Below are 27010 nucleotides of genomic sequence, written 5' to 3' on the forward strand. Positions count from 1 at the left end.
AGTCGAAGACAGCTGGGCAAAAATTAAGTCTAATATCTTTGCCTCTGCCAAGGCGAAGAACTCCATGGTTTTGTACAAAAGTGAAGGAAAAATGTAAAGAAAAGCAAAAAACTTACCTGAAATACATGTCAACCCAAACACAAGAGGCATACCATAATTAGAATACAATTAGAAACGAAACACATGCACAAATAAAAGAATGATCACTGGGAACGCTTTTCCAAAGAAATGGAATATGATTTTTACGGTCTGCAAAAGGAAATATGGCGCTTCATAAGAGGTCAAAGAACGTAGGTAAAGAAACTAATAGAACCAAAAAACATGGAAAAGGATACGTAGATTGACTACCTAAAAAAGCTCTATGTAGAGAAAAATAAACGACGCTAGAACCGGAAACAGCAGAAATTACCACGAATAAAAATCTTAGTAGTAATAATTTAGAGGATAAGTTTAGCAGATAAACAATAGGGTTTTCGTAGTGGAAGACCGTGTACAGATGCAATATTCGTTTTAAAGCAAATTACTGAAAAATCGCTAGAGTAAAATAGACTAGCATTTCTGTGTCTAATTGACCTAAAGAAAGCATTTGACAAAGTAAGACTTAAAGATGTAATCCATATTCTGTATAATAGAGAAGTTCCCCTAAATATTATAAAAACTATCGAAAACATCTACCAAAACAGCAAAATGGAAGTCAGAATAGAACTTACAGAACCTATAGAAACAGGCAGCAGAATAAGACAAGGGGATTCATTGAGCACCATGCTCTTTATATTGTCCTGAAGCTATTTTATTGTGGCATGTTAAAGTAATTACTATTTAAATGGGAATAAACCACAATTAAAGGTTTATTGACGTTTCAATTTCCACTTCGGAAAAATACAAACTAATGTTTGTATTTGTATGTTTCTGTTAATAAAAAAATTATCTACTTCTGATACATTTAATATTTACTGGTATTTAAGACCTTTTAAATAATATTTGAATTTACATTAAGTTTTTGTAAAAATTTTTTCATTTTATGCACGTGTCTAAAAAATACGTTTATTTCGAAAAGGGTGTATGGTGTATGATTTGAAACAGGAATACCTTTTTTGTGTAGAATTGAATGTTTTTTTATGTTTTTTTGCCTAGAATGTTTATGCAGGGCGGACAAAAAAATTATGGCCACATTAATGAACCAATGTTATAGTAGGTGGCGCCACGTAGTGTCAATGGTAAAACTAATATAATTTTCATATTAAGCATACTAACTAATAGCAAGATACAAAATTTCCCTTAAATCAGTCGAATAGTTTTCAATATATCCCTAAAAATATTATAAAACATTTTAATGAATCACCCTGTACGAAAACTAGCAACATTTTGCCCAAGCAAGTTGAGCCCAAACGCTTTATTTTGATGTTAGCTATCACCCATTAGCTAATGTCCAATTAATTATGGGACACCCTGTATATTTTATATTTATTATACCAATTTATATAATTACAGAGTTTATTTATAATAAAAACGTGTTTAACTACTTATTTCAATAATGCTTTTTTGAGATCCTAATTCCAACCTCACTTTTGCAATACTGTTGTAAATATATAAATTATATTTAAATATTATTGTAATAGTAATATTATTTTAGGGAAACGTTTTATAAAACTAGTTAATAGATTGTAACAATATGTGGAATTTAATTTACAGTAATCATTAGATAAAAGTTTCTGTCTATATAAATTAGACCTTATAGCGTCATTAACAATCCACAGTCTACGTTGATGCTTTTTATGATTTTGACTCAGAAACCGGTATTTTTTACTGTAGCAGTTTGCGATGCAACAAATATTACCTACTATCGTTTTGAACAATAATTATAATGTATAAATATAAATTAGAAAAGCATTACGGTGATGACAAATTTGGCCAATATGAGCGCTTTGGCTTTAAACGTGACGTATATCCCCTCCCGTCAGCTGCATAGAACAAATACGATACAGCCAAAATTATTAGTTGTAACAAATACTCGTTTTTCGAAGAAAAACATTTGTTAAACTGTTTTATTATAAATTATTATCCTTTATCGTAGATTATAAAAGCATTTTCAAGAATAGATCGAATGGAACAGAACAACTTAGAACGGGATTCTGCAGCATACACAGGGAATAATACGGGAAAAATAACAATATCATACATAAAACGATTATCAAAAAAACTTAAAACGATAGAAAATCAATGCAACCTTTTAACAATATTTAAAACAACAAACACATTGTGATCTATTTTATCTAAGAGTAAACCTAACAATTAACAAGAAAAGACAAAGAGTTGAATTTATAAATATAAGAGTAAGTGAATATTAATATTGTATTAAAAATAGAGAATTTGATAGATCTCAAATATGTAAACACGCATGGAAAAATAAACATAGGGTTTAATGAAACGATTCAAGTATAGTCCTAAAAGAAGCAGATGGTAAAAAGAGGACAATCAAAGAAGCGGCTCTAATTATGCTAAATGTGACCAATTGCGTCGCTTATCACGTCGCATAACGCATCGCAATAGGAGTGGAAACAGCACACAACCCTGCCTGACTGTGTTTAGAATTTATACTCTTTTGTCGACTTTTCGTTAATATGAATGTTTGATGCCAGTATAATTTTTTAATGACTCTGATGTCGCGGCTATCAACTCTTTTATCTCTCAATATTTTAATGAGCTCGGCATAATGTACTATGTTAAATGCTTTTCCATAATATGTGAAAAAGACATCTTTTCATTGGTCTTGACGTTTCTGTAGCAAAAAATTCAGAGTCAAAAGTGTATTTCTAATTCCTAATCCATCTCTTAATGTAAACTACATTTCTTCTTGATCTTCTTCATAATTATTCCTTATTATACTCTCGATGATAATACAGTGCATTTATAAAGTGTGGAAAGGGTCTATTATCTCATGACTTAATTATTTTCAGAGTTAAAGCTCTGATAGGTCGATTTTTGTTTTTGTTTTTTAACCTTTTTGGAAAAAAATGACTTTTACTTCCACTACCTTAGCAGATGTAACATAATCGATAATTTTTTTTAATAGAAAGGGCATATTTTTATCTAAAAAATTAAAAGGTCATATTTTTCTGAGTACAACCGTATCAAACTCATCACATTCAAACGTCAATATACAGAGTGTAAAGGAAACCAGTGCTCCTATTTCTTAAAATTTAATTCTAAATTTATTTTACAAAGAAAATTATTAAAGAAGTCATGCCATACTAAAGACAAACAAATAATAACATAATTACAACAAATGCTCGAATTGAGCTCCTTGGTTTAATTGGCAGAATCCAAGACGTCCAATGAATTCTTGGGTTATGTTTGACAACATCACTGGTGCAATTTGTTGCATTTTAGTACGAATTCTCTGTTTGAGGTCTACCAAATTGGTAGATTGATTTACATATGTCTTACTTTTCAAATAACCCTAAATAAAAAAGTTAATGGGATTTAAATCTGGCAACTTAGCAGGCCATTCAATGTGGCCTCGTTTTTCAGTTCAGTGATTGGGAAAGGTTGCATTTAGAAAATTTAGAATAGTTGCATTTAGAATAACCACTAAAGCATAGTGTGGATATAGTTGATCGGGACTATTGATATCTGGAAATGTTGCGTTTAAAAATGGACCTACGTAGGTTTGCAACATATTTAAATATCTTTCACCTGTCACCGTACTGTCAAAAAAATACGGTCTTACAATGGTATTCCTAACAATTCCAGCCCATACATTTACTTTTTGGGGATATTGGGTCTAAACTTCCATTGTCCAACTGGGATTTCTGTTGCGCATTTAAACAAAAAGTGGCCTTGTCGGAAAACAAGATATTATATTCAAATTCATTATTTCGATTACACAATTCTTGCATATTTTCTCAAAACTCCATACGTCTATCAAAGTCGTCTTCATTGAGTTCATGTATAAATTTAATTTTATATAGATGTAATTTGGCCTTTTTCAGAATTTCATAAATAGCACCACTACAGGTCTCATTGTTAGTTGATAAAGTTGTAATTGAAGAATGAGGATTTTCTTCAATTTCAAGTAATTAATTGATTGCCGTCGGAAACAGTGGGTCTGCCCCTCTTGAACTTATCTTTAACATTGCAAAAATCATTACATTTATGCAATATTTTGCTTACCATCGCTTTTATTATTGGTACTCGATCAGGATATTTTTACTAAAGATATCGCATACTTCCGTCATACTTATTTTACGATCGCCGTAACTAAGATCATCAAAACTTCTATTTGCTGTATTTCTGACAGCACCATTGTAATTTCAAATAATTTCTATTAGGGTGATATTTCTCAAAAAGATACTAGTGCAAACGTCTAAATTGATGTAACACAACAAATCAATTTAATATTAACATATCCAATGGTAACTACGAACTTACTGTCTGGTTGCTAAGGAATTTGACATGTCTTCTCAGCCTACTTGATTTTTGACAATCTACTGAGTCCAGTCGTTACCGCTTTATTTTATTGTATTGTTGATCTACAGCTAATTACAAAGCCAATACTATTTGAATGGAATTAGTTATCTTTAATAGATAAACAATCTACCTTCTGTATCGTACAACAATAGGTCACAATTGATAGTAAATAGATTTTTCCTACGCCTTTAAAGCGTTTTCTTTATTCTTTGTTTTAGATGTTTTAACATATCACCCTATTCTTTGGTCTTTAAATTCTTTTCTTACTCTCTAATCTCCTCAAAGATTTTAATAAGCGACTATTTAGAGCAATTTATTTTATTTCTAGGCGTTCTTTAAACTGGGGCATACAGTGCGTAACAATTTAAGATACACCAGTGTTATCGAATATTTTATACCTCTCCTTACACCTCATGCGTAGAAGTGATTGTCACGGGTTTTGATTCATTAGGATTTACGGTTTACATAGAATAATTTTTTATATTAAACTGCATATGGAATCGGTTAAATAAGACGAGCTAATGTCACCTTCAAATATCCAATTTTGATCTCCAGTATACATTTAGATTTGAAGAATTTTTGAACTGCCAACAACTCTCCTAACCAAACTAACACTCCGTGAAAGTTCCAAAAATCCTCTCTAATAATAAGGGACTCTTTCTCAGCACACATAAATAGAAAGTATCCAGCCCTCAGTCGACTTTCTTCATATAGGGAAGCACATACCGATCGAATCAGGCGGGGACCAGGAAAACAAAAAATTTAACACGGTAGTATAAAATCCAAAAATGTATCTGTAATTTAAATTGGAAGATATAATCACAGTACAGTACGTCTGTACCTTGCGCAGGCCTCATTCCCTCATCAAAGTGGAACGGCATGATAAAGTAACATTGGTTTAAAATACTGTACATTTTCTAACTTCAGATCTATAAGCTTTATATCATTCTGAGTATGTTCTTCTATCCCTCAACCTTAGATATCTTCATCTGCACCGCTTACATAGCTGCTTTTTGTCTTCTAGGTCTATTTGTGAAGTCGAATTAATTTATAATGCTAGGTAATAGTACGGATTAGAAGGCTAACAAATGATTGTTTTCAAAAAAAAAAAAATTTCAGGTCCTTTATTAAATACGATTTTTTTTTAAATATGACTTTATCCTTGAATTAAACATAACTTTTTTTTTAGTTCTCATAAATAGTTTGTTTTCTAGAGAGCGCCAAAAAAAGGTATGTGATGGCAGACACTAACTTTCAGGATTGGTACATCTTAAACAAAAAATTCCAACGGGATTACTTAAAGAAGAAGGTCTTGCAAGACAAGCAACCATTTTTAATCGAAAATTAATATTAAAAATCAAAATGGCTGACACTTGACGAAAAAGTTGAAAAAAATTGATTTTTTTTACCAATTTTTGCATGTCAAAATTTGGTGGTTAATTGTCTTGTAAGGGCGCTTTATTAAAGTAATCCTGTTGGATTTTTTTGTTACGGATGTTCCAATCCAAGAATAATTAGTGTCTGTCATCGGTCACCTTTTTTGAGACGTTAACTGAGGCGCCTCCTAGAAAACCCTCTAGCGCCCTCTTTTTAGTTTATAATAACTAATTTTTTTTTTTGTTTAATTAAAAGAAAAAATCATATTTAAAAATGATATTCGATTTTAATATTTTATGTTCGTATCTAATAAAGGAGGTGAGAAGTTTTTTTGAAAATATGCATTTTTTAGCCTTCCAAATTGTATTGGTATCTTAATTAATGTTGTTAATAAGAAGAAATTGTAAACTAAATGCTCATTTGATCGGATGTTTTTTTTTATATTCTAAGTAAAAATATATGTTTTATCGTTTTATAATAAGAATATATCGTAATAAAGCAAATAATAGAGAAGTATGAAAAACTCAAATGATTTTGACATTTATTTAGATTTTTATTAGCTAAACAAAAAATTATTGTATCTACTGTTCAAATACATATTTAGTTAAATTTAAAACTGCGGAAAATATAGCCCAACGATAGACGTTGAGCACTTCCTGTTTCCAGTGATGAAATAAGCATTTCCTCACCAGGAAAGATCGATCTATAAGAGCCAGAGCCAGAGGTTGTCTTTCTCGTTTGCCGCTACCGATGCAGTCCACCGTTGCCGTTGTGCTTCCCTTGTAAACACCTATTTTATAAATTTGCTGCATGAATTAGGGGCGCATGCGCTCCCACATATGTGCGCGATTTTCTGCACGTTGTTCCCGATAGGTTTTCCTTTTATCTGTTTTTTTGATGTTTTATTTTCAATCCGGAAAATCGGAAAATGTCCATTATAGCCTTTGGATGAGAACAATAGTCTGAATAATAGCAGCATACTAGAAAGTAACACTACAATATATTATACAGGATAAACAAAAAGATCATACTTTTAGATTTAGCTATATGATATAATGCAACAATTTGCTGTCAGGGCGTAAAATTACGATGTACATATATTTAAAGAAATATATTTCTATAAGAATTAAATAGAAGTAAATCTAATATAACATTATGGCAAATATGTTTTTAGCTATGACATGGCTATATGACCAATGATTCAAGCTAAAAATTGCTATAATATTATCTACGACTTTCTTTAATTATCACTAAATTGGCCTCAATAAAGTATCCAATAACAAAAGTCATGCAGAAATGATAACCCTTTACTTTACAACTATAAAATTATATACAAAAAATATTTTTTTTATTTATTTATTTCTTACAATATACTCAATAAATATATAGAATAATTAGTAAATATGATTTAGAGAAAGGGGTTGACTCAGGTACTATCCACCAATGGTTCCCGGTAAATCGTTTAAGTCTTAAAACCAGTTTGTCAAGTCTTATCTATACTGATTGGTTGAACAATTCTATTATTAGACTATTATTTACGTGATCTGTAATGTGGCGTCGATAAGTTTTTGCACTTCAGTTACATACAGTATGTTTAGATCATTGTGTATCGTTTGGTTCCATAAATACCAGGTGCCACTTATTAATATACTGGGCATTTTTTAATGAAACGTTCAAAGAATATTTAGGTTGGATCTTTTTACTGCGTCCCCATAGTTCCGTTTCATATATCCAGATTGGTTTCAAATTTGTTGTTTATACAGTTTTTTATTTTCCATAGATAGCTGTGATTTTATTTTATTTATTAGCCAGTTTGTGATTTTTACTTTAGGAGCAAGTTGACGTCTCCTAGATAATATATGTGATGTACATGTTAATTTTTTAACAAGAAAAAGTAATAGATATTTTACTTATATCTTAATGGGAATGGGCGTTTAATCTATGTTTATTGTCAGACATGTACTTCTTAAATTACGTGTGCTTTCTGAGTCTGTTGGCCTTCTCCATGTCCATTTCTCTAGCCCATGTGTCAGTAGGTTGAGATAATTTTAATTGTTTTTCAGTGGCTGTTACTGGATCATCATCTAAGGACAAATTTGCTGTATTATGCATCATTTTTGAAGGTTGCTGTATGTTATCGGTTAGAGCAATATCAGAAGTATATAATAAATAAAATGGTGGTCCATTTACGTTGCCCTGCGCTAGTCCTACAGTTATCTTATAATTTATCATCGACTTTGTTGAAAGCTGGCTTTTTCCCTTCTTTGCCTTTTTAATTTTATTGACGCTGTGACACTACTGAAATGTCGAACGGTTTTCCCAAAATTCGAATTGCTGTAACAGTATCAAATTGTCTAACTGCGGTCCTTTTGTTTATTTCGTCTTTAAGTTTTTTCGTTATTTTTGACATCATTTGAAGTACACTTATCTGTCTGAAAGAGCCTCTCAAGATGAAAGAGATTTCTGTGGTCGGTTACGCTGTCGTACACATTTTTCTCTTTCTAGTGACTGTACTCTAGGAGCTCTAAAGAAGATTACGAAAGGATCACTTTCAACGAAAATAATAACGGTATATCTATTCATAATAATGGTAATTCTACATATCTGAAAGGGTTACTTATACAAGGTAATTATATTTCGACTTCGTGATCTCAATTCTAATCATTATTAGAACATTTTTTTAGCAAATAACAAAAGCAAAATTTGTTTAAATTGTAATCGCAAAGTCAAAATAAACTTAATATAAGGTAAAATTGTAGCTCATCATCATCATCTCGCTTTCTGCGTCCAAAGTTGAACATAGGCCTCCGCTAATTTCTTTCAGTTCTATCGTTCTTGAGCTTCCTGCAGCAAATTCCCAGCAATTCTTTTGACGTCATCCGACCATTGTGTAGGTGGTCTACCTTTGCTTCTTCTGGTCAGCTCGTGGTCTCCATACTGTAATATTTTTGGTCCACCGCCCGTCATGCATTCTTGCCACATGGAACTCATTTCTAACAGACTCCAACTAACTTGAATACTGACAAAAACTGGGAACATTTTGTACCTACTTCTTTGTCATTTTTGGAATTTATTTCATTGTTCTTTATTTATATTAATTTGTATGTTGTTCGTTGTTATTTATTCTAGGATTATCTAATTTTTATGTCAGTGGCGTCGCGTAATTCTAGATAATTCTACCAGCGGCGTCGCATAAACATATATAACATGATACTGCACTAATATATCTAACTCGGTCTCTGCTACTTTAATATTTTTGTTTTCATCACAAATTTAGCCAGCAACTACCCTTTTGATATTTATTTTAACCGACTTATTCCATTTTTTCATATTCGGGACTTGCATGTATAGTGGTAGAACTAAAAACGATTGGAAATATTCAAATATTATATTAAAGGGGTATTTCCAAGATATATAAACGGGAAGAATTTCAGAGAAAATCCCAAAAAACTTGTAAAGAAGTGTGGATTATTCCCATTCTCAAAAAAGATTCTAGCGACTGTTGCGAAAACTACACATGTATCTCAGTGGCTAGTACCACCGAGATTGGGTAGACTGAAATGAAAAATTAAAAAAACTTTGATAGGAAAATGAAGTGATCAAGTAAGAAAACTATGGCAAAACCTGGAAAACTCTCTAGTAAATAGTAGAATCATTGCAGCAATTAAGTAGTCTAAGTCCTAGTAACAAAAGGATTGTGGTAAGGATGCTGTCATTTTTCGGTGCTATTGTATAGATCTCTGTAAACACTTTTTTTCGTCACACGTTTTTTTAATAATATCTTTTACAAAAGCTACTAAAATATTAGTACATAAAGATACATCATCGAGAGAAACTAATGTTTATTTTCGAGGTAAATGTATATTTTTGAGTTTAGATTGTAGGTGATCACGTGATCAGAGTCTTGAGAATGAAAATAATGTTTTTTAAATATTTTAAAAGGTTTTCAAAAGGATACTGAATACACAAGACAATAGGGCGCAGAGGCATAATCTATCTTAAACAACTAAGTCTAATTTACATTTTTACTTCAAGTCTACGAAATTTTGTTTTCGATATTTTTTGGAAGTTTTGTAATATATGTTTTGGCATTTCTGAAATTGCACCAGGAAAGTCGTGAACGTGAATAACTAAGTTGTTTTTCCATAAACTAAAGTTTATTAACGCCTTCCAAAAAATCCTTGTTAAAAAGTTATTTACAAAAGTAGTTTACAACAAATCGTCAGCTAAATCTTTCAAAAACTGAACTTTCTTACTGAACTAATTTCCACCTAATTGAAATAATGTTTAAACTGCACATAAAATAACTCCAGAAGTAAAGAACGTGCTAACCTTGTATACAGTTAGTTCACTCTAGAATTAACTTAATTTCTTTTTTTGTTCGTTTTGATAATTATTTTTGTAATCTTTATTCAATACTGTCTATTTTTGTCAAAGTTTGTTCCATACAAAAATTTTTGGGAAAATCTTTTCAGAATGCCTGTTGAAAATTTAATGTATTTTTGTTCTTTGCAATGAGGCATTTTGATAAATATAAAATAATATTTGTTCCTCTTCCAATATAATAAGTAGAGAACTAAGTCATTTAATTTGATCCTGTTAAATGCCGTCTTAAGGTGCACGAAACATAGATATGCCAGTTTGTTTTATTCTAATGCCTCATTAAAAATAAATATAACGTCGGTGCATGATCTTGCCGACCTAAAACTTTGTGATTCTTCTATATATCAAAGTCGTCAGAAGTACTGTGGATTATCTGAATAGACTTTTCCAGGTTTTTCTATCATGTCCTGAGCCAAAGACGAAGATTTGAAAATGCTATACAGAACTTATGTTATGGTGTAATCACATACATTTTATATGTCTCATTCTGTCACACTTCTTCTCTCTTCTTCTTCTTCAGTGCCTTATCCGATCCGAATGTTGGCGATCATCAAGGCTATCATGGTTTTGTTGACTGCTGTGCGAAACAGCTCTGCGGAGGTCATCCCAAACCATTGTCGGAGGTTTTTTCACCACGAGATACGACGGCGTCCCGGTCTTCTCCTGCCAAATACTTTACCCTGCATAGCGAGTTGAAGAATTCGATATTTTTCTTCGTTCCACATCACGTGCCCGAGGTACTCAAGCTTACGTTGTTTCACTAAATTAAGCACTTCTTTTTTTTTGTCATACGCTGTAGGACCTCAGCATTGGTGACATGGTCCACATACGATATTTTTAGTATACTCCTGTAGATCCACATTTTGAATGCTTCAATTTGTATCTTCTCTCTCTTTACTATATATTGTAACCTTTATTTATCCTTTCTCAACAAATATGTCGATAATGATTATTTTAAGAGTAAGTTTTTTTTTTAAATTAAAAGTAAGGTTAAAATAAAGAGATTTTTATGTTAATTAGAAAAAATTTAAAAAAAGTCCTCTTTACTTTGGTTTTATTTGGTAATTATTACAGTATACCCCAAATAAGATAGTTTCTTATACTTTTTTAAACTCTGTTCTGAGTTTTTGGTGGAACGGTCCAGAGGGGAAGTGTTGCTTCAGAATCAAAAGATAGCTTCATTATCCTTTACTAATATTCTATGTATACCAAATAAAACAACAACTATTAGACAAAATTTCTAAGGTCTTATTTAGCAGCAGGCTTCATGTATGGTGATACACCGATCCCAACAATTCCATGTCTATTTAGTACAACGATTTGTTTTTGCCTTCAAATTGTATTCTTTTCTTTAGAGGTATACGCACAGTCAATAGTTGCTGAAGATTAGATCTTTAAAATATGATAAGAGCCAATTCGAACTGCAATTCATATAATTCTGTCACAATTGAATCTTTTATCATCTTAACTGACCTCTTTGACTTGGGAATAAAGAGACCTTCTTTTATAAATATTGTTACACATGATACAAAAATGCTTAATGCATAAAAAAATTAAAACATTTTGAATCTATGACGCTTTGTTTTATTTAATCGATTGCGAGCAAAGTTACCCACTTTGAATATAGCATTTTTATTGATAACTATTTTTTGCTACATAGTGAATAAAAGGTCTTAGGATATCTTTACGTAGTCTAATTTAGGAACTTTTTATTTACGACCGGTTAAAACAATTTTATCAAAAACTTCTTAAAAAACGAATATTATCCGGAAAATTACCGAATTTTGATTACCAGAGCAATCAACAGTTACATATAAAACATTGTTTCTTACGAAGTAGGGTACTAAGGATACTTTCAAGTTATTGCTTATTTTTAAAGTATTTCTTCTCATCGTGAAGCACTGTTATACCAACACACGACATTCAGATTTTTTCAGTCCTTTAAAACTGTCTTTAAAAGTGGCTCAAATTTTAACTGTTTTGACTGGTTTTTGATTCTTACTTATGCCATATATATGTCAGATACAGAAAATTTAAGTAATGTAGACGTGCTCAATAGTTGGGAATAATTTGCTAGTATTGCCTACCTTTAATAAAATAGTGTCAGGCCTTGCACATTATTCTCTTTTATGTGCATATTTTAAACCATTTCAAACATCTTTAATATCCAATATACCATAATAATTCCTGATTTTATTCGTGTTTAATTTTCAATTTAAAATCAATTTTGATTTGATTGATAATTTGATTTAATACCTGATTTGTGTTTTAGGTCAGCGGCCTCCGGTTCGAGACACAACTGAGGACGCTTAACCAATTTCCCGATACTCTACTGGGTGATCCAGCACGTCGTATCCGTTATTTCGACCCTCTGCGAAATGAATACTTCTTTGACAGAAATCGCCCCTCCTTCGACGCCATCCTTTACTATTACCAGAGTGGCGGCCGGTTACGAAGGCCGGTCAACGTCCCGCTCGACGTCTTTTCCGAAGAAATCAAATTCTACGAACTGGGGGAGTTGGCCATCAACAAGTTTCGGGAAGATGAGGGGTTAGTATTCACAAATTAAACTAGTCACTTATGACCAATCTACACTAAACTTCTATAAACATCGTGCCCAAATTCAGCGTGGGTATCTTTCACACTAACCTATGAAATAAAAAAGAACTGTGAATATCTATAAATATATATATATATATATATATATATATATATATATATATATATATATATATATATATATATATATATATATATATAGAGAGAGAGAAAAGGAGTAAGACCGTTAATCCAAAATAAACTAAGGTACACTCGAAGAGTGGTGGGTTTTTCGGTCAAAGTGGAGAAATAAAAGACAAAGAAGGTGGCTACTTCATCTATTTATTGAAGACGTTTCGCTTTCTGCTCAGAAAGCATCATCAGTTCATCTAAAAAGAACAATATGAAACCAAAACATCCAAGGAGAAATTACAACAAAAGTGTGTTACCTTACAAAGACATGTAGCAGTCAATGATGTTAAAAATATGAAAAAACTTACGAAACTGGACATTCAGAGTTAACGTTGTATAAAATAATTAATTGAAACTAGGTATAGTTTGCAATTTAACAAAATTAGCACAGCAAAAGAACATGTGATAAAAATACATGTATTAAAAAGTTATTATAAAAACTTAAGTAAAAAACATTAAGGTTAATTTTAAAGTGTAAAGAACTAAAAAGATCATACGAATGCACTTCCAACAAATTTATTCAATAAATTAGCTTTTTCATTTTAAAATTAAAAGCTAATGTTTTTTCATATTTTTAACATCATTGACTGCTACATGTCTTTGTAAGGTAACACACTTTTGTTGTAATTTCTCCTTGGATGTTTTGGTTTCATATTGTTATTTTTAGATGAACTGATGATGCTTTCTGAGCAGAAAGCGAAACGTCTTCAATAAATAGATGAAGTAGCCACCTTCTTTGTCTTTTATTTCTCCACTTTGACCGAAAAACCCACCACTCTTCGAGTGTACCTTAGTATATATATATATATATATATATATATATATATATATATATATATATATATATATTATATATATATATATATTATATATATATATATATTATATATATATATATATTATATATATATATATATTATATATATATATATATATATATATATATATATATATATATATATATATATATATATATAATAACATATTTACGTTACATTGAGTATAAAAGATGTAAAACCTTTATGTTTTATTTTCATAACTTATGAGTAAATTAAACATGCCGTTGTTTTTAAAAGTTCAGTATTATATTGAACTCATGCTTAAGGCAACAAATAGTAAAAATCATTAGGGCCTTATAGGCGCAACCATACGGATGGGTATGGATGAAAGGTATTATTTAAATGATTTATTAAAATTTAAAATGGATGAACAGTAACTGGTGTCATGCTAAAGAATTACATTTTTTTAATTACGCTAGTCTACATAGTCTACACTATCGACGAGGTATACTACAAAGAATTTCAGGTTGCTCATTTTAAGGCGTGTTACAGGCTTGTAAAGGCATCTTTCACACCCATAACAAGCCTTAATGGCTCTAATCAAAGTGCTACAGGCGAATCTCCAGCATAGGTAAGCAGTTTCGGTAAAACTCTTGATATGGGAAGGTTCGATGTAGCTTTAATACAAGAGCCCTGTATTTACAAGGGCAAAATAAGAGGTCTATATATATATATATATATATATATATATATATATATATATATATATATATATATATATATATATATATATATATATATATATATATATATATATGAATAACTTACATATACACAATATACGGAAGAAGTATGAAGAAAAGTCTAGTATCCTTGAACCAGCATATTTCTTATCTATGTAAGTTAATACCGAATAACGATCACTAATGAAGTTAAAATAGCTAGTAAACTATTGCAGAAAAAATGGACTCTATAATAGTCAAACGACATATCAAAACATTGATATTGATGAGTGATCCCTTTGTTTCAGCAATTTACTGACGGTGAAAGATGAAGACAATAGAGGCCACACCTACGAAGAAGATAATTTATACCTCCCATATAATGATCACCAAAAACCACCACGAAGGCAACTGGAACAAGAAGACATTGCTGAAAAAATTGACTGCAATGAGTCATCAACTGGAATATGAATGCACACTGTTTGACCTGGAATAGTACAAACACCAATAAAAGAGGTGATATATTACTACAGTGTCTTATGGAACATTATTTAGACATACCAAACGTCGGCAAAAAACCACCTTTCGTAACTTCAAAACGAAAGGAGGTAATTGACCTCTGTCCATAACTCACGTGGATGGAATAAGTAAAAACGGTATGTGTCAGATAAGGTATCCTCTTCAGAACATCTGTTTTGAAATATCAGGTAATAAGCCTATCAAGAAAGCTTATCATAAACCTCGTAAAACAAACCAGAAAATATATCAAGCTGACCTAAAATATTGTTTCGGCGCGGTTAAAGGAACGGTAAGGCATACTGGACATAAAAGTGGCCGCTAATCGATTTCAAGAGGTTAACATGTCAGCGTTAATAATTGTCCAGAGACGGTAAGAAATTTCAACAGAAATAAAAGGACAGAAGACCGAAGAAAATTTAATTTCGACAAAAGATGGGATGATAACTACGAAGCTGATGATTAAATATAATAAGGAACAGAAAGGGACAAAAAGAGAATCGTGGGGAATGCATTACAAGAAGAAGGAACATACTGCACAAACGTCAAGACTTCAAAAAGTTCTCTCACAGGACTCTCATATATATGTATTCTCCTACTCTAAAAGGTGTCAGGGGAATTTACAGAAAGATAAAGACATCTTGAAAGAACTTTTCAGGATTTACTTTTCTAAGTTTAAAATAAAATTAATAACCCTAGACACATGGCAGCAGACTATATTGGATATCATGGCTTATGGTTCTAGGAATAACTGGTGTATATCAAATGAGCAATAAACTTATTTGAGCCATATAAATCACCAGATCTACTACTACTACAATCAACCGTAGGGCTGGGGTCCATACCAAAAGCATGTCGTTCGTACTGAAGACTAGAGAAACTGCTCGATAGGCATATTGGTTGAAAGTCCAATATATCACGGATAGTATGTGTATCGAGCAGAATTATCTACGCAAACATCTCATACAGAGGCTGGAATACGTTCTGAAAAAATTTAGGGGTGATGTTGAGTGCATTTATCGTTATAGAAAATACCTCCTACGAAGCAAAAAGCAGAGGTAGTCAATGGCTGTCCGCAGGCAAAGTCATCTTGTAGAATCTGGTCATCGAAAGCTCACAGCTAGACTTAGTAACGAGTGACATCATGTCCTTAGCTATTAACTTGGTTATCTTAGCCCATGAAAAATGTAATGGCACAGTCAAAGATAGGGTCCAATAGGCTTAGATCTTTTACTTGTTTCCTATCCTTTTTAATTAGCTTCGGAATAGCCATGGGCTGATCTTTATCTCCATTATCAACAGACATATTCAAGGAAGATTTCAAACCTAACAATGTACATAAACTAGACAGACAATCCACAGTTGGCTGGAGATATGCGAATGATGTATTCTCTATTTAACCTCATGGATCAGAAGTACATATTGGAAAAATTCCGGATGGACATCCACAATAAAGAAGAATTCATCCAATTCACCATGGAAAAATAAAACAATAATTTATTTCCTTTTCTGGATGTGCTAATTACAAAAGAGGATATAGCAACCAAAGTTTACAGAAAACCAACTCGCACCAACAGATATTTAAACTACCACTTAAACTACAGCGTAAACACCAAAAAAGAAATTATTAAATCATTATTTGATAGAGCTTAAAACACTGCTCTAATAAATAAGTTTTTCAAAAAGAAAAGAACCTGCTAAAAAAGGTTTTACCAAAAAATTACTACCCATTTTCGTTTATAAACACAGAACTCCAGAAGATGGAAAAGAGGAAACAACAGAATATAAGAGACAACTCAGAAACACTTACAATAAGGGACTCAAGGATTACAAAAATACCATGTGTAAGGGCTTATCAAAAAAATTAAAAAGGATATAAAATAAGTACAACATCGTAACATTCAAAACACTTACTCAAAAACCAAACCTAAGAAGATAAATCAAAGAACAGTATCTATAACATACCCTGTGAATGCAACAACTTCTATGTGAGAGAAACCGCAAGACCTCTAAGGTCCATTTGCTCAACTCGGGCATATTTTGACAGATTCATAGCTGGAAACCTACAACACAAAAGTTCCTAGCTCACAGTATTAACAGCTTAAATAAACTTTTATTACAGACTTCTTTCATTGAAAAAAGAAGAATTATCATAAATAGTGGAAGTGTATACTAAACCCATAAAATTTTGGGTAGTATATATTTAAAAGATATATTTTAGTTGTTATAATTTAACATAACTATTTATTATATGGTGCAAATAAATAAATATTGATTGTCGGTAATTCGTAAAAGTTCTATTTTATATACTATTTAGTTTGTTTACTAATGTCTGTTTAATATTGGCTATAAGTACGTGTGCTTGGTTGTATAGTAATTTCCAGCCACTTCTAGTCTGTCCAAAAGTAACTAACTTCGCAAAAAAATAATTACTAAATTCACTAGACAGTTCGGACTTGAAATGGCAAACCGAATATAAGTATCAGGGACCTCGACAGATCATAGATATCATAGATCATAGATATCAATATTCCAACAAATCTTGGATTTAATGTTACTAAAGCTTGTTGAATATTTTGATAAAACAGTTAATAAGGAACTCAGTGATTTCTAGTTTACCTTTGTAAATACTTTTGTATATTTGTATATGCACCTTTGTAAATTTGTATTTATTTATTAACATATTTATATGCTTATTCCCTAATATTGCTGCATCTATTTTACATGCTATGTAATAATCAAGTATTTGCCTACAAATGTAATTATGTGTAATATATTAACATAGCTGGTGAAATCATTAATGTTTCGATCGTTTACATTTAAGAATTTATTTTCGCAAATTATATTTTATTGCTTTTACGAACTATCCGTAAAGATATATTTTACATCATTTAATTCATTGGTAGAACAATCGTCCCCATCACATTTATTTATTCCCGCTATTAGAGCAAAACCGTCTATTTTCTCACTGGGAAGATGTTATATAGTAGCTGAAATATACAGTGTGGAAACCACTTATGGAATAAAATTGTTTGTATCCTTATTATAGAAAATTTAAATTTAAATGTACAGGGTGATCCACGCAAGTCTGGCATAGTCCATCATCCTTATTTTTAATGAAAATAAAATATTTTTATATTTTTAAAAGATTCTTAACAACCTGATTTCAACGAACTATATCATGTAGGCTCTATGATGTATAATACAAGGTGAAATTTTGAAATTAATAATTTAGTTTAAATTAGCTACATATGGACAATCCACTTTTACTCTAAGTGTCAGTATATTGGGGAAAATTTCTGTTTAGTAACCGTGTTAACATTTTTTGTCATCAATAGGTAAAAACTGTCTAGATAGTCTGCCAATTAAACTAAATCGGTAAATATTGCGGATTGTTATCAATCAGTTGTTGGTGTGTTGACATTTTACATTAAAATAATAAATTCCTAATTAAAAGCTAATTTCTTGCAGAAATAAAAATGAAATATTTAACTGAGACCCACCGCATTGAGATTTTAATGATGATCGGTTACGGGGAGAATTGTAGAAGTCAAGTTGAAGTAGCAAACCTATTTAATCAGAGGATCCTCACTTGCCTTATTCAGAGAACTTGGACATGTCAAACCATTAAAAAGAAAACCGAACTTAATCTAAAATGAGGTGAAAGTGGATTAAGTGTCGCAGAGAATCCAACGTCAAGTTCACGTCAAAATAATGTGAGTCACACAACTGTCCTAAGGTGTCTCCATGAAGAAAAACTTAAGACAACTACTATCGGTTTACAGCGTTCTCCGACGCCTTCCGACTCCTAACCGCCATTCTTCTCTATTTAACCATAAGTCTGGAGGGATTTCCCTTTCCTCTAGTTCTTTTTCAATTCCCTCTCTCCAGCTTCTTCTCGGCCTTCCTCTTTTTCTTCTTCCTTGTGGTGCCCACGTCAAAATCTGAAGAAAAACTTCAACCAAATAAATTTTCTTTTGTGCAGGAGCTAACAGAAGACGATCCAGATCGTAGAATGGATTTCTGCGAAAGAATGATGGATAAAATTAACACAAATGAAATAGCTCTTAGCACAATTCTTTTTTCTGATGAATCAACATTTACATTGAAGAAAGAGGTAAACCGACAAAACTGTAGATATTGGTCAGCGGAGAATCCTGATTGGATACGTGAGACACACACTCAGTATCCTCAAAAGTTGAATGTTTGGGCAGGTATTATAGGAGATCATATTATTGGTCCTATATTTGTAGATGGTAATTTCAGAGCTGAAAAATATTTAAGCATGCTAAGAGACGATGTTCTTTCTCAGTTGGCTAACTTATATCCCAGTCCAATAGATCCGACCCTACCATGAAACTGTCTGGTTCCAGCAGGACGGTGCAACACCCCATTATGCTTTGACGGTGAGAAATTACGTGAATGAAATCTTCTTCAATAAATGTATTGGACGAAGGGCCAGCTAGGTCGCCAGATCTTACGCCTTTGGATTGTTTTCTATGGGGTTATCTCAAGAACAAAGTATATGCAACACAACCAACTAGCATTGAAGACCTCAAAAAAAGGATAACTACAGAAATACGGAATATTTCACCTCAAACTTTAAACAAAGTTCGGGACTAGTTTTATAGGAGACTCTGTTGTTGCCAACAACAATAACAAGGTGGACAATATTTTGAACATTAATTTTAATGTAATCCAATCAATTACCTCAGGTATTAATTGTCTTGAAGAAAATTATAATTAATTTCAAAATTTCACCTAGTATTATTCATAATAGATCCTACATGATATAGTTCGTTGAGATTAGGTTGTTAGGAGCTTTTAAAAACATAAAAATATACAGGGTGTTTCATATAAAATACAGATTATGGACTATGCCAGACTTGAGTGGATCACCCTGTACATTCAAATTTATGTTTAAATCGTATCCCGTATCTCAACGTTTTTTATTATTTTCTAAAATAAGGACACAAACAATTTTATTCCATAAGTGGTTGTCGCACTGTATAACTCAATGATTAGGCCATTATTGGGAAAATGGATGGGGATTATGGAATGAAAGAGGCGACAAAGAACAGAACATGATTGTTATGAATACATGGTTCAAGCTACTAGCTCGCAGATTATACACGTGGAAATCACCACAATAAAATAAAGAAAATTGCATCAGAAATCATATATACTCCATTTTAGTTAATCAAAGATATCACAATAGTATCATAAATACAAAAACCAGTTCCAGTGCAGATATTCCTACCGACCATATCATGCTTGCAGCCAAATTTAAAAATAAACCAAAGTGAATCAAATTAAAAAAGAAAGAACCGAAACCAGACATAGGCTTACTAAATAAAGAAGAAAAAAAGCAAAAGATAACACATCGCATTACTCAAGAATCTCATAACATAAGCATAGATAACAATAAATATAACAACTAGGGAGAAAGATGAAAGGAGAGGTGGCTTTTAGAAATATATAAAGAGATAGAAGACTTACAAAAAAAAAACAATAACAAACTGTTTCACAAGAAAATAAAACAAATAACTGTCAATAAAACTAATAGACACAGTGGTACACTATGCATGGATGATAGGGTCCTGATAACATTGGAAGAAATAAATGACGAATAGAAAACATTCGTACAAAATCTATTCTCAGCCAACAGAATTAACAAAGTTACCTATTCTAACATTAAATAAAATACGCATTGAAAAACATGACGACTGGAAAAGTTCCTGGTACCGATAACATCCACAGTGATATTATAGAGCTCTTCGAAAAAAACTTAGATCTCCTGCAAAAATCTTAAAGCTTCTTCTAAAAATAAATAACAAAAGAATTTACAAAAAGTGCAAAGAGCAGATGGGGCCAGAACAATTTTATTTTAGGAACGGTATGGGAATCAAAGAAGCCTTGTTTAATTTTAATATGCTCATGAAAAAATGTCAATATCAACAAAAAAATGCATTTTTGTGTTATAAACTAATAGACTTTTTTTCAAAAAAAGAACATTGATTAAAATGATATCAACATAATACGTAAAGTCTATTGGAATCAAAATACATTGGTTCGAACGGAGATGGGGGAGACTGAGACCATAACAATCCAAAGGCTGTAAACTCTTGCCATTATTATTTAACCTGTACTCAAAAAGAATCTTTGCACTAGCTCTGTATGAGGTCAAGAAAATATTAAAGTCAAAGGAAGAAATGTTAATAACATCCTATATGCCGACGAGACCATATTATTTGCCAGAAGAAAACAAGAACTACAAAATCTGCTGAACAAGGTAGTGAGAGACTGTTAAAAATAAGACCTTAAAATGACCGCAAAGGACACGAAAACAATGGTAATCATGAAAAAGAATACTGTAAACATAAACATATTGGTAAATGACAAAACTGATTGAACAAGTTAAAAAGTTTAAATATCTAAGATACTAAATACATGAGAGAAACAGAAAATAGAAAAACAGAACAAGAAGTCAGATGCTGAATAGAACATGCTAGAAACGCATATTTAAAAATAAGACAATTTTTCACCATTGTAGAACTTGATCTAAATCTACGATGTCGCATGATAAAATGCTATATACACAGTATCCTACTATATGGCATGGAAACCTGGACGTTCACAATTAGCTCGCTACAATATCTGGAAAACATTGAGATGTGAAAATATCGCAGAAAAACGGAAAACATTTTATCTTGAACATATATTCATACACAAAAGATATAACTTCTTTCAACTAATAATGGAAGGAAAAATCCATTTCGATCCCGGTAGACGACGAATAATATGACTTTGTAAATTCAAGAAAATGGAGAAGACTAGACCTCCAAACTTTTTAAAGAAAAGCCCAAAATAAAGATGAGTTTTGCAGAAATCACCGTTAACCCTTTAATGCATGACTTTTGTAATTTCAACAAAAAAAGATATACTATGTATTTACGTTGTCTTGACTAATAAAAAATAACAAAAATTTTTCTTAAGTTCCGTCAATATTAAAAAATTCAAAAATCCAATGTTGCAGATGTGCAACATCATGCATCAAATTATCACTTTTTATCAAGTCACCCAGTATGGTTTTAAAACAGTTATTTTTCATATTGAAACATAAATTCAAACCACATTTTTCACAACACGTCTACGATTATCCAGTGTAATTTGGAAATTTGCACAGATTCTTCGTAGTCCATATCATCCAGTGGCCAATTTGATCCAGCCGTACATCTTTAGGAGGGACATGTTGAGTTAGTTCTCTTGTTTTTTTAATACTAATCATCTCTTCTACTAAGCTGGAAGATGGACTTCCTTGTTTATTGTTGGTGGTTTGTCAAACTAGGCACACTCATTTTGCTACTTCTGCTCAAATTTGGAAAATGTCGTAGTTTCCGTTTCTTTATTCTGCCAATCCAGTAGAAGGTACGGATGTATCATTATTTACTTTTGATGAGTATTTTGTGTCGAGCTATGTTGGCACCAAGTAAATATACTCCGCAGCTTATTTTTTTAGTGGATTTTGACTGTTAATAAAATCTGTTTGCAGAAGATATTGGCTGCTGTCTACCAAAACTGGGCAGTAAAGTTACCAAGCAATTGTCTTTCCATACGATAGAAATTATATCTATATTTTTATAGCTAGCTACAAGCTCATAGCTTGTTCTCTCCTAATCATTTTTTATTTCGATTTCTGTAGATAATTTGCAACTAGGAATTCTATTTCGCCGCATTGTTTCAAGAACTAAAATTCCGTTTTGGACCAAAAACACTAACAGATCAAAAGTTGTATAAAATTTATCAAGGCATAATTGATAATTAAGGTTTTTGGGTATAATTCTGGCAAGTCGCACATCGATATTTGCACATGCTCCTAGATCTGGTTCTGGTTCTGATATATTTCTACAAGCTTCATAATTCTCTTGTCTAGATTATATTTTATATTTATATGCAAAGCCGTTTACACCACACAATACCAGCAGTTTAAATCTGGGGTTTCATACGTAGATATTGTCGTATATCTATTCTTCCAGCTCTGTCTTATAGTGTCTTGCCATCGATTTTTCTAAGTGTTCTCATCTCTGCTGTTTCTAATATCCTTTTTGTTCTCTCTGAGCCAGGTCGTGTTTCTGCCGCGTATGTCATTATTGGTCTGATGACTGTTTTGTAAATTCTGCCTTTCATTTCTTTCCCGATATTTTTATTTCTCCATATTGTTTCATTCAGTCAGCCTGCGGCTCTGTTTACTCAATTCACTAGATCTTCCATTTCAGTTTCGAGCTTTCCGTGGCTAGATAATGTGATGCCTAGATATTGTTTTATAAAATGCCAAATTTTTGTAGAACATCATTGTTCGTCAATTGTCAGTTTCCCTTTAAGTGGAACATATAAAAATACCTTGTTTAAATGTTCCAGTACTGGTCTCAGTGTGTGAATCCTATCATGATTTGGATTATCTCTTAATAAATGCAATTCATTATTGTTAAAATGTAAGAATTTTCTAATTTTTTCGAATCTATTTAGCGTCATCGCATTTTTTATAATTTCTAGACCAACGTTACTATTCTAGACCAACGTTACTATTCTAGTAGAATCGTGTTTCAGAAAGACGAACATTAGACATTATAACAATTATTAAAAATACTTTTTAAGTTTAATTTTAGTAAATAGTAAAGGTTTGGTAATATCAATACATGCCTGGTGTATTATATATTATCATATAAGTCGTTTGGTTTGTAAAAAAGTATAAAAATCATTCATATGGTGTACTTATCTCTAGAAATTCGGAAGATAATGACTTAGTACCACGGAAACTTTCTGCGCATCACTCAACAGTAAGTTTGTCTTTTTCCAAATAATGTTTAATTAGTTGCTTTTGTTCTCACATAATTCGGAATTCGGCCTTGTTTAATACTATGTTCATCAAGATTTCCTTTAAATACGATGGTTTGTTCGACAATATCTTCACCAAGATTTTCTTCATCTTTGATGATTTGTTCAAGATTTTCTTCATCTTCCTGTTCTAGTTATGGTATCTATTGTGAATCATTCAGACTATCTGTTTCTAAAAAATTTAGACAATCGTCTCTAAAATTCGCTTAAATTACGGACAATCTCCTTCAATTCTTTTTGAGTTAAATACTTTTTAATTGCCATGACTGAAACTAATAAAAAGAAATAAATAAGTACTGCTTAGATGATATATGTAATAAAACAGTATGTAATAAAAAATAAGCGCCAACATCATAGTGTTGTATTTCTGCAACATACATATTTTAGTACATCTTATTTGCTAAATATTAAAATTCGGTTTTTCTATGTAAAAAAATGGTACTACTTACCTTATACTATTATCCGACATTTATTTCAAACTTTAAATAGCACAATAAACCATTGAAATTGCAACTCGAAAGTAATGACTTATTTTGGAGGTTATATGTAACTGCTAAATGTCAACTCGATTCATTTACTTGTATAATGAGCGTGCCGACATTCTTCAGCAGTGAATGAGCTATGTTATACAAATATCTCACCATACAATAAATCATGTCATCATAAACGCACCGAATAATAGGAGGTGTAATTCGCTATGTTGTACTTTTGCAACAGTATGCATTAAATTATTAACCATATTAGCAACGGTACCTAAAGGAAATGAAGAAGTAAATGATTATATCTACTTTAATTACGCCACATTTGAGTCAGTGAAGTTAATTTGAGCTTAACATTTTGGTTGTTTACTTCGTACTTATGGGTGGTTGCTTAAGCATACTTGGTATTCAGCTAGTACTGCAAATAGCATGATAAAGGCTAATAACTTCTAAGCTAGGATAAACTTTTGCACGGCAGCAAAAAATGCGGCACAGTGGATGTAGTTATTAGTATCAGATCTATGGTAACTTTACTTATAATCGTTAGTAGGATTTTACTATTCTAAACCTGTGTTTAACAGGTTATTGTATCTTCAACAAATAGCGTGTATAGATTTCTAAAATAGATCTCGAAACTATTTCTTTTTGTAAGCTGGGCACGGTGCCATAGACCGTGTGATTAGGTAGAACGTAGATTGATAAGAAATATAAATTGACGAATCCAGTTAATTCCATAACTACTAAAATTTGTAATATGAGAATAAGAGAGAAAGAACCAGATCTAAGTAGATATTAGATAATATTAGACTCGACAAAAATTAAAATTTATCCATATTACATAGATTTACTGCAGTGACAAAAAGCGGAAAACATTATCGTCTCTTTTATTTCTATACAAGTTGATAAACGAACTTTATTAAATTAACTGAATAAAACTTCCTGGTTACTAATATCTCGATGTGGTGTAGTACCTATATATTTATATAAATTATTTATAAATATATTTATAAATAATTTATTTGTATATAATTTATCTCTAAACTAAGCCTCAATTTGATACAAATGCCATAACGATTATGTTATTTTCAGCTGTTCCTATAGTATTGTTAATATATGTTATTATATACTATATCATTTTTTATAAAATATTAATGAATGCTTTGTTACTACAGATTTATCAAGGAAGAGGAGAAACCATTGCCATCGCACGAGTTCCAGCGCAACGTATGGCTGTTGTTCGAGTACCCAGAATCGTCGCAGGCGGCGAGGGTGGTTGCTATCATATCAGTTTTCGTCATTCTGCTGTCCATCGTCATATTTTGCCTGGAGACTCTGCCCGAATTCAAGCACTACAAAGTGTTCAATACCACCACCAACGGCACCAAGATAGAAGAGGACGAAGTGCCCGACATAACGGACCCGTTCTTCCTCATCGAGACCATATGTATAATTTGGTTTACGTTCGAGTTATCCGTGCGCTTCCTGGCGTGTCCCAATAAGTTACATTTTTTTCGAGACGTCATGAACTTTATCGATATTATCGCCATCATTCCGTATTTTATTACTTTGGCCACTGTCGTGGCGGAAGAAGAAGATACTTTAAATCTGCCGCGTGCGCCTGTCAGTCCGCAAGACAAGAGCACCAACCAGGCCATGTCGTTGGCCATATTACGTGTCATTCGGCTTGTGCGAGTCTTCCGAATTTTCAAACTCAGCCGGCACAGCAAAGGTCTTCAGATCCTCGGACGAACACTCAAGGCCAGCATGCGCGAATTGGGCTTGCTCATATTCTTTTTGTTTATAGGTTAGTATTATTTTTCTCTATTACAACCAACAACAATAAATGTTATCAAACTCACAAAGCTTATAACACTGAATTGTACGAGGTATGTTCTACGAGTGTATATGTATAATAATCAACAAATCTTTCCTTCCGTAAACACTTCTATAAGAAAAATGATTTTTAAGGTAAATATTCTATGACTTAATTTTAGTATCTTTGGATTTAATTTTTTTCAATTTCGAAAAAAGGAAATACACACAAAGATGTAGAACAACTCTTAAATGAGTATACCACTTAAAGTGGTCACTTGCATATCAAGAAATTTTTCCTAAAGTACTATTTACCAAGTCTCTACAATTTTACTGTTTTTCTATTAATCTTTTTCCATTTATTGTACTTATTATAGCTTAATATTGCAACATGACTAGATTACGATGTGTGTGGCTATTAAGTAACGACACTGGTTAATTTTATAATCATTTAATTATTAATTATTATCATCTTATGTACCTTAATATACCCTTTTATCCCTTCATCGTCCTATTGCGTTTATTCTGTCTTCTTCTGTCAATTTCTTCAGGACTCGTATAGCTTTCGCCTTCACAGCTTCAACAAATTCCGATTTAAAGCACGTTGTATAGATGTAACTCGTACAGACCAAGATCCGGAAAATAAGATGGGTATTTTAATACTGAGATTATATTACCTCGCAAGAAATCTTTTGGCAGACAATTCCAAATGATCTGGACTTAGGTAAAGAAACCAATGATATTCAGAAATAAAAAAAATTTAGTTATATTGATTAATAGTTTGATCTTCAAGAAAACAGTAGATACACACAATTCCCTACAATATCGAAAATAATAATTTGTACTT

General features: G+C 31.7%; 1 protein-coding gene across 7 annotated transcripts in view; it reads left to right on the forward strand.

The window, feature by feature from the left end:
- The window catches only part of Sh (Potassium voltage-gated channel protein Shaker), a 566859-nt gene that overhangs the window by 385115 nt on the left and 154734 nt on the right, over nt 1-27010 (forward strand). For all 7 annotated transcript variants that reach the window (XM_072543327.1, XM_072543321.1, XM_072543300.1 and 4 more), the window contains exons 3-4: nt 12503-12780; nt 25524-26155. In XM_072543327.1, the coding sequence (XP_072399428.1) occupies nt 12503-12780; nt 25524-26155 (910 nt within the window). The remainder of the gene's footprint in view (nt 1-12502; nt 12781-25523; nt 26156-27010) is intronic.

Source organism: Diabrotica undecimpunctata, chromosome 1 (genome assembly GCF_040954645.1).
Source record: "Diabrotica undecimpunctata isolate CICGRU chromosome 1, icDiaUnde3, whole genome shotgun sequence".
NCBI lineage: Eukaryota > Metazoa > Arthropoda > Insecta > Coleoptera > Chrysomelidae > Diabrotica > Diabrotica undecimpunctata.